This window comes from Pinus tabuliformis, chromosome 1_2, assembly GCF_031772625.1.
Source record: "Pinus tabuliformis cultivar Carrire ecotype Pingquan chromosome 1_2, CPIR1, whole genome shotgun sequence".
In the NCBI taxonomy this organism is placed as follows: Eukaryota; Viridiplantae; Streptophyta; class Pinopsida; order Pinales; family Pinaceae; genus Pinus; species Pinus tabuliformis.
Genome location: NC_142298.1, coordinates 1038849661 through 1038859133, shown reverse-complemented (window position 1 = coordinate 1038859133; position 9473 = coordinate 1038849661). Strand labels below are relative to the sequence as shown.

Here is a 9473-nt window from a genome sequence, read left to right as displayed (position 1 = left end):
AAGGGATGAAGAAGAATAAAGCTCCTGGACCAGATGGCTTCACAGTGGAATTCTACCAAGCAGGGTGGAAATTCTTAGGGCAAGACATTCTCGACGTGGTGGAAGAATCTCGAAGAAACCAGAAGGTATGTCCAGGCCTAAACTCGACTCTTCTGTCTCTTATTCCTAAAACTGCTAAGTCTGAAGATCCCCAAGGTTTTAGACCTATTTCTCTTTGTAATGTAATATATAAAATTATTGCAACTCTTTTGGCCAAAAGACTTAAGCCAATCCTTTCTAGAATTATCTCCCCAGAACAAACCGAATTCGTGGAAGGTCACCAAATTCTGGATGGCCTGGTAGCATCTCAAGAAGTAGTGCATTCTCTGAAATCCAAAAAAGAAGCTGGAATGATTATCAAATTGGACCTCTCTAAGGCTTATGATCATCTGAATTGGGCATACCATAAATCGGTACTAGCAGCCTTTGGTTTTTGCAATAAATGGATAGCTTGGATCTCGGATATGATCTCCACCCCGAATTTTTCCATGCTTCTGAACGGAACAACATCCACAAATTTCAATGCCTCTAGAGGATTGAGGCAGGCGGACCCCTTATCCCCTTCCTGTTCATCATTGCGGCGGAAGGGCTGGGAAGATATATAAAAAAAAAATTTATGGGAAAGGAAAATCAAAGGGCTTCGGATATGGGGTAATGACCTTCCAATCACACACCAGCAATTTGTGGATGATATTATGTTGTTCTGCACAGTTTCTCTTAGGGAAGTAAAAAGAAAAAAAGGGATCTTAGACCTCTTCATGGAAGCTTCTGGTACTCAAATCAACAAATAGAAATCATGCACATACTTCTTCAACACTACCGGTAATGTCGAAACCTATATGACAAGATTATTGGATTTTTGTTCAGGCAAGTTACTTAAAAAATATCTCGGCACCCCGTTAGCTCTAAATCCTCTAAAGATGGCAAATTGGCAACAAACCATGGAGAAGCTCACTAGAAGATTGGCAAATTGGGCCTTCAGAACCCTGAATATAGTAGGAAGAGTAGTACTGGTCAAGGTGGTCTTACAAGCGATTCCAATCTACCAACTCTCGATAATGGCTACCCCCAAAGGTGCATGTGCCTAAATGGTAGATATATTCAAAAAATTCCTCTGGGGTGGACCGAAGAAATAAAAGAAATGGGCATTAATATCCTGGAGAGACCCGATCAAGAGTAAAGATGAAGGGGGATTGGGACTGAGAGATCCCTATACCTTGAACCAAGTAATGGGGGCTAAGCTCTGGTGGAGATGGATGGAGGGAGGAGGAGACCTATGGAAAAGAATATGGACGAAAAAATATAACATGCCAGCAAAAATAGAAGAAATCTTAAGACTTGAGGAAATCCCAAAAGGCTCTACAATATGGAACTTGGCTAATCAAAACAGAGACATAATATCCAAACATGCCTTCTGGGAAATTAGGAATGGAAATTCAGCCAAATTCCAGGAAGAAGCCTGGCAACAAAGGGGAAAATTGAATGGTGTTCAGGGACTAAGAAACACATGCCAGAGGGCTAAAGAGGAGGGTTTGAATTATGTTAGTGAGTTCTGGAATGAAGAACACCAAGAGGAGTTGTGGAGAACTTGGAAAAACCCAAAAGAATGAGATAGGAATATTGATGTAGAACAAAGAGAGTTGTATATAAAAGAAATGAAGACACGGAAAATAGCTATCAGAACAGGTCTAAACATACTGAGATGGGGACATTCAACGAAAGGAACCTTCACGATCAAAGAAGCCTACAATCTCATCACGCAGCAGGAACAAGACGACTTGATACCCCTATGGAAACAAATTTGGCAAGGAAATTGGTGGCCAAAAGTGACTCACTTCCTATGGCTTGTATGCAAGGGTCACATTCTGACATGGGATCAACTTCAAAAGCATAGAATTCAGGGTCCCCCCAGATGTAGTCTCTATAAATAGGATCAGGAAATGCCAGAACACCTTTTTAATTCTTCCCCTTTTGGCCAACAGCAATGGGAAGAAATCAGGGGCCTCTTTGGAAGGATAAATAGAGATCATCAGAACATCAAAGAAACTATTAAACAATGGGGGCATGGTCAATTCATGAGCCTAGTGGTGAGAAGAGCCTGGAGTCTAGTTGTTGGTATGAATATGTGGATGATATGGAAAAAAAGAAATTGTAGAATCTTTCAAAACAAAGAGTTGCTCCAAACACAGGTCTGGAAAAGAACCCTGAGTCATATCAGAGAAACTATTCTAACAGAAGCTTGGAGTCAAGAGGATTAGAAGACGACACCTGAGGAAGAACGGATTCTGACCAAGCTAAATCTAGATCAACGAATGGTAGCCCCTCAGATGTGGAAACCTCCTGGCTCAAACAACATTAGCCCTATCCATTTCTCTCGCCCTACTACTGGTTTCATCAAACTAAATTTTGATGGAGCCTCCAAAGGCAACACGGGGTCAGCGGGACTCAAAGGCATCTTTCGGGATGACCAGGGCAAGACACGATGGATATACTCAGGTCATGGTGGTGTCATGAGCAATAACGAAGCAGAGCTTACGGCAATTTATCAAGGATTAAGAACAATGATAAGAAATGGATACAACAACCTAGAGGTAGAAGGAGACTCCCAACTTGTTATTGACATGATAAGGAAACTTAATAATGGTAAGACCTGGGACAAAGTTGCGAAAAGCTGGAGGACGGCTAGCCTGGTCCAAGAATTGGAAGCCATTATAAAGCGATTTGAATATATGATCATAAATCATGTAAGAAGGGAAGGCAATAGAGCAGCTGATTTCCTAGCTAATTGGGGAAGTAATGAGCAAGGAGGCAAGCTGGATAGTATCTGGCCACCCCAACTTGTGGAGCCTAGATTGGAGCCTCTCAAAGCAATCCTTGCCCAAGATTACCATGAAGACACAATCTCAAGATAGCAGAGATAGGTGGCCCTTGATCGGGGAGATGAAAGGGGAGCATATGAGCAAGAGGACAGCACAAGGGAGAGGACGACCAGGATGACCACCTACTACCCTTAATTGGGATCAACCAGACGCGGTGGCGTCCTACATGATAGCGGGAAGTTCGAGGAAGCGAAGTGGTAGGAGTGTGGGTAGAGAGGTGGGAAAAACGACGGTGGTAGTGGGATGGGATGTAGGGTGGATGGGATGTAGGGTAGATGGGAAGGGGTACATGAGGGTGGCAAGTGTAGGAAGGGAGCCTAGTTTGCAATGAAGGAAGGAGGGGAACAGGGCAGCGCAGGCGAAGGGATCTAAGGCGACCAAGCTCAATTTTGGGTATGTTTCCTTTGGCTTACCTCCTGCAATTCACTCTGTCATGCATAGTATGTTGGAGGAGGGGAGAAAGCTATGACTCGTAGGGGAGGGGTTGTGTCTGAGCAGGTCTGAGGACTGCATTGAGAGGCAGTGTGAGGAACAGAGCATAGGCATGCTGGGGAATGCATTAGCAGGGAAAAGGGTCAACCCGGGAAAACCAAGGATGAAACCCATGTGAAGGACAGGATGGAAGAGGGCTTGACCACCAACCTTAGTCCATAAGGGGAGTGACCATCGATTATCCAGAGTGATGGGGGAGGCTAGAGTGGGGAAGGAATGCTAAGCGATAAGGACATGCTGGCTTATGGGAAGATAGAAATTCCTAGAAAGCTAACGTTTGTTGTTGATAACTGTAAGCAGGAGTCAGTAAAGGAAAAAATGGCTTGCCTGGGTAGAGGCCGCAATCGTGGGGAAAGAGGGTGCCAGAGCGAGCCGTGCAGAGGAGATCCTACAACTTCGACACCAACTGGTCCAAGAAGAGGAAGGAAATCTAGGAGGACGATTGTCCATGAAGCCACTCGTGCATACAGAGAAGGGACAGACGTTGACATTCGTCAGCATATATAGGAAATGGAAGATAGCGTCATGGAAGAAGATTCTGAGCCAGAGATGGAAGAATGGGGGGATATTGTCCCCGACCCAGGCCACACCAGAGGCAGGATGACACTATACAGACAAGCCTTGCACGTGTACTGGGTTATGAAGCGCTTACTGGCTAGAGCCCTGGAGCAGGTGGTGGGAGAGATGGCAGAAATAGCTCAAGGTATGCCCAATATCAAAAAAGACATGAAAAATCTACAAATTATCTTGATTATGCAAGACAGTAAAATGGATGAGATCCAACAACATTTGATGAAGCTGTCTCCAAAGCCAGGCAATTCGGCTATCGCACCAGGTACTGTGGATTCTGACAAAGATGATTGAAAGGAATACTTTTTTTTTTTTAGTTTCTAGTTTTGAACATTTAGTAGATAGCATTTTCTTTTCTAGTGTTTTATGTTAGTTCAGAACCTGAATAATGTTTCTAAATGTGAAGTTTCTTTAGCTTGGATTGAAAGACTAGTTAAATTTTGTTTCTAGATAGCATATAATAGACTCAGGTGGCCAACAGACTTGGTTTCCCATATGGGCAATTTGAGGCCACCAAACTGTTGTACATGGAACAACTTGTTTTATAAATAGAAAAGGAAGGAACTATCGTAGCTTACAAAAAAAAATGATTATAAAGTATATTATTTATAATTAATTATTTTTGGTCAATAGTCTTTTGTTTTTGGTTAATTTGACCCACTTGGGATTTGAACTTTCAATCTCATGATTTGACAATACTTCATCACACAGTGATCACCAATTGAGTTGGGCTAATGTATTTTTAGTCATTAGTTAATTAATAAATTGTTATGAATTTTTTTGGTTCTTTTGACCCACTAGGGATTTGAACTTTGAACCTCATGATTTTATAATACTTCATAACACTGTGACCACCAATTGAGTTGGACTCATGTATTTTTAGTTATTAATTAATTAATAAATCGTTATAATCTTTCTTAATTATGAGAAAAATGTGAAATATTTATGACAAATATGACACATGAGTCATGGAGATAATTTAACTATGGAATTAGATTAATTCAATTTTTAAGATGATGTTCATTCACGCTTACACAAACACACAAACATACATATGTGTAATTATTTATTTATTTAATTAATTTTTTTAATACAAGATTTTCCTATAGTAAATTATAATTTATTTGGCTTCTCTAACAATAATATTAAAAATAATAAAAAATAGCATATTAGATTCTTATGTTATATAAATGTGAATTAAGAAAAGGAATGTTAATTATTTTTATGTATGTATTTTATAATATCAAAATATATATGGAGGTTAATTGGGGTTATTAGGGTGATTGAACGGAAGGAATGAAATTCTCTCCACCTAGGTTCAATTTTCGTAAAAGACATGATGGATGTTGATAGTATTGACAATATATTTTAAATTTGAGATATAGTGTTGGTATATGCAATATATGAGAAAATATTTTTGTTTTCAACCCTTTTAATGTCACAAAGATGACAAATTCTTTCAACCCATGATATTTCAAAAATTGTGAGACTGTTCTTATTTTAGCAATGTTGACTTTCTTCTTTAAGTTACTTAGAAGAGAGATATTTTTTATTTTTTAGATTAGAATTAATAACTGTCATATAGCATATTAACTCTTTTTATTCTCTAATTACTTATTGCACCAACACTCTTTAGTGAGTACTTACTCAAGATTCCCCAATGATAACCATGATTGGCATCTTTATGGGAGTCACACTTTATTTCTACTCCTATTTAGATGTAATAACAATGACTTAATTGACACTTGAATCTTTATGCCAATTTCCATTTGGGATGCAATTGATTTTGATTAGAGTTTAAAGAAACATTATGAAATCTTAGTAAATCTCTTTTTTTCCATATTATTTATATGCATTGATATCTTTCCATAGCCATGCTCTTAATGGGGGGGTGGCTAAGTACTTAAGATAACGTGTATTACCTTTAACTTTAATATTATAAGAATAAAAGTAGTTTTGTATTTCTTCAATATTTCTCCAATATTCCCTTGAGATGAGGTAGCCCCAAAATTCATAGTTGCATAAGATAACAAGAGTGACATGAGTTTGAACTGGGAGTTTAATTTTATCCCACAATTAAAGGTCCATTGATTATCATTGTTTTCAATTATGAAATAAAATTTCCACCCTTCATTTATCCTTTTCTCAATACTATAGTTGTAGTTAAGCATGTGATGATGCGCTAATGTAAGTTGTCTTCTTGGATTTAATTGCCTTTATCATTGTTTTGTGAGTGCTAATAGTCATATACATACTAGATAACAAATTATTAAGAATTGTAGTTGATTATTGAGAAGATAAAGAAACCTCATGACAAGAAAATATCGATAGCATAGAGAAGGATGATATTTATTTCAACTAAAGTTATTATGATACAATTTATTTCCAGTGACCTCTCTAACTTCTCAATTTTGATGCATCCTACTTTCAAAGATCCCTCTAACTTCATAGTGTATTTGTCAAAAAGAGTAAGGGTAAGGTACAACCTTGTTTAACTCCTATGTTATAATTAATGTCTTTTAACCATCATTCAATATTCCTAAACTTGAAAATAACATTATTAGACAATCTTATTTCATTACCTCCTATCCTAAATGGAAATTTTAACTCTTCTATCATATTGGAAATGTTAGTCTTAGCCAATGTGTCAATTTATTTCCTAAAATCAATAATGTAGCATAAGAGGTTGATTTTATTATTAAAAAATGCCTCCATAATTATCCTAAGTGTAACAAGGTGGTCCATAGTTGAATGCTAGCTCCTAAGTTTGAGCTATCATTTATTCTATTTTTCATATTCATTTCAAAAGACATTTCATATTTTTCTAAACATAAATATTTTTCATTTAATCAATTAAAATGATGATGTGGAATATGAGTTGGTACATAATGTCCAAGATACTTTGAAATATAAAACCAATGATCATAGACATCATATTTATATGTATATCTAATTAATAAAAACTATTTACATTTGTTCTTTCAAATAAGTGACTCCCTTATGATAATAATAGAATCTCTATTGATAATAATAATCTTTTAAGTGTAGACCTTATTAATGTCAAGCCTTGATAAATCACTCTAATCTATAATATATTTTTCGATGTAGTTGCTAGTCCTTATAAGATATCCAAAGTTATTTATTTCCTTCAATGGCGATGAAATTCCTCGTGGTTCATTTATAATTTTTTTTTTTCATTTCATGGTTCATTTTTAATTACTTGTAGACACGATGTTGTTAAATTTTTTCCACTGGAAAAATCCGTAAACTTTTCATTAAAGATGAAAGGTTACATATGTAGATGCATGCCGCATATGCCATTTGTTCACTGGTATCTCTGTACATTTTACAAAATAAATACATATATCTGCTGTTTCATTATATCGCTGTATAGTCGATATAGTTCATAGAGTTGATGCCTTATGGCATCCATCTGATTACAAAAGATTTACAAAAAAAACACAGTTCTGTGTACTGCTACTGTCATACTGTTGTTTGAGATTAAGTCTCATGCAGACCCACAGTAGGATATTGTGGGTCTATGTATGGGCGATGATAAAACTTTTGTTCCTGTTGATCCAAAAACTCGGTTATCTCCCAGTGTCCTTTCTCCATCAACGCGGCCTCCTTGGAAAGTTTGTCAACATCCTCGTTATGTTCCCTGTAGATATGAGAAACGGAGATGTGATTAAAAGCTTCCTTGAACTGTAGTACTTCATCAAGTATGTTATTGAGTGTGTGAATATGACATGCAGAGATATTGTTGAACCAATTTATAATGATCTGCGAATCCCCGAAGATGTTTATGCTGTTACATTGATGACTTAAAGCAAAATGAAGCAGATGACGAAGAGAAATAAGTTCAGCGAAGTTGTTGGTCCCGGCCCCCAAACCAGCCTTGATGAAAGTAGGAGTGATTTTCAGATTTGTGCAAAATGAACCCACCCCCGCTGCTTTGGACATTGGCAGCCCCGTCGAAATATGCCCAAGGAGTTCCCCGATCAATGGAGGGGGGAGGATTTGGTCTGCGCGATTTTGGTGGAGGCGGATCAGGTAATTCATTGTAAGCACATATGATACGGGCTTCAATAAGTGGCCATTGTAAGGCCTTCTCTTCGAAAATCAGTTGGTTCCTTGCTTTCCAGATGGACCAATTTATGATAATAGGCAGGTTTACAAATTTTGTGCCTTTGTGACTGTTGCCCCATTCAATCCATGCATTGATAAGGTCGTTTCCTCTCCATTCTCCCGTGTATTGTATAACCTATTTTATGTTGTTCCATACTTGCAGTACAGCGTTACAACTCAGAAAGAGGTGCTCTGTGGATTCACTAGCATCTTTGCACAGAGCGCATCTCGTCGGTCCAAATTGTGCTCTTCGCATGAGATGCTCACCCGTAGGTACCCTGTTTCTGAGAACGCACCAAGTGAACAATTTTGAGCGAGGGGAGGCAGATAGCTTCCATATGCTATGCCACCATCGCTTAAGAACTTCGGGTTTTCTCTGCCATATGATATGAATGTATCCCTCTTTTGGTGTATATCGCCCACTGTCCGCCAGGTGCCAAATGATTTCGTCCGATCCCTCAGATATTCTAACATGAGATTCCATCAGGGCCGCACAGTATTCACTCCATGCATCGTGCCATCTCTGCGGGAGGTTGAGATGAGCAGCATTCTTCCAAGCCTGATGGAAAAGGTCAGTTTTCTCTTGGTCCGCGATTTGTGAGATGACTCTAATACCTTGGGCAGATAGATATTGCACCAGATCTTGTGGGAGCCTGTGTCTCCCCCCACAACCGCTCCAAGGATCTAATCCAATGCGGACACTGCTTCTATTTCTTATTCTCCATACTATGTTGTTCCTGATCAGCGGGAGAGAATGTAGAAGGGCTTTCCAAATTGAGGATATGCCCGTCTTATTCCAAGATGGGAGCCTAGCCCAATCCAAGATGTTGAGAGGCCAAATGTACTTGTGAAAAGTAATGTTTGTCCATAGACTTTGAGAGGAGAGCAGTGCCTAACCCATCTTGGCCGCCAGAGCACTAGCAAAGGAGGGAAGATCCTTCAAACACCAGCCCCCCCATTTCTTGGGCAGGGCAATCGTTTTCCATCCAATCCAGGCAAATGTGCGCTTTTCATTGTTGCCAGCCCAAAGGTATCTGGAGCAGAGCTGCTTGAGTTTTGAAAGGATGTTCCGGGGAATCCAGGCGAGGGCCATCCAGAAAACTGGTGTGGCTTCTAGAACAGATTTGATCAAGGTAAGTCTTCCCGCTCTGGATAGATATCTGAAGCTCCAACATGTAATCCTTTTTTCCACTTTGGTAATCAGCCAGGCCCAATCTGCCACCTTCTGAGTGGTGGGCTTTAGCTAGTAACCCAGGTATTTTAATCCCCTGTCCAAGGGCTGTGTGGTGAAAGGGAAAGCTTGGCAGGCAGAATATGATTCATTTACCGAGGTGTTTACCAAAGTGATAGAAGATTTGGTTCGAT

The 9473-nt window shown here is 39.0% G+C and overlaps 2 protein-coding genes across 2 annotated transcripts; both read right to left on the bottom strand.

Moving 5' to 3' along the window:
• Positions 1–7481: 7481 nt before the first annotated feature.
• LOC149209682 (uncharacterized) lies at positions 7482–8042 on the bottom strand. Its single transcript, XM_089398702.1, has one exon. It carries the CDS (start codon positions 8040–8042, stop codon positions 7482–7484), a length of 561 nt encoding a protein of 186 aa, XP_089254828.1.
• A 202-nt stretch (positions 8043–8244) lies between these two features.
• Positions 8245–9201, bottom strand: LOC149209681 (uncharacterized). The gene is made up of 2 exons (XM_089398701.1): positions 9006–9201; positions 8245–8792 (listed from the first exon to the last, which is right to left on the bottom strand). The coding sequence occupies exons 1-2, from the start codon at positions 9199–9201 to the stop codon at positions 8245–8247; spliced, it is 744 nt and encodes a 247-aa protein (XP_089254827.1).
• Positions 9202–9473: the final 272 nt, after the last annotated feature.

Bases quoted from the DNA above. Each gene is read 5' to 3' on its own strand.
- LOC149209682 (XM_089398702.1), bottom strand. From the start codon at position 8,042: ATGAATTACCTGATCCGCCTCCACCAAAATCGCGCAGACCAAATCCTC.
- LOC149209681 (XM_089398701.1), bottom strand. From the start codon at position 9,201: ATGGCCCTCGCCTGGATTCCCCGGAACATCCTTTCAAAACTCAAGCAG. The intron at 8,793-9,005 runs GTTAGGCACTGC...GCATTGGATTAG, and splicing joins TGCTCTGGCGGCCAAGATGG to ATCCTTGGAGCGGTTGTGGG.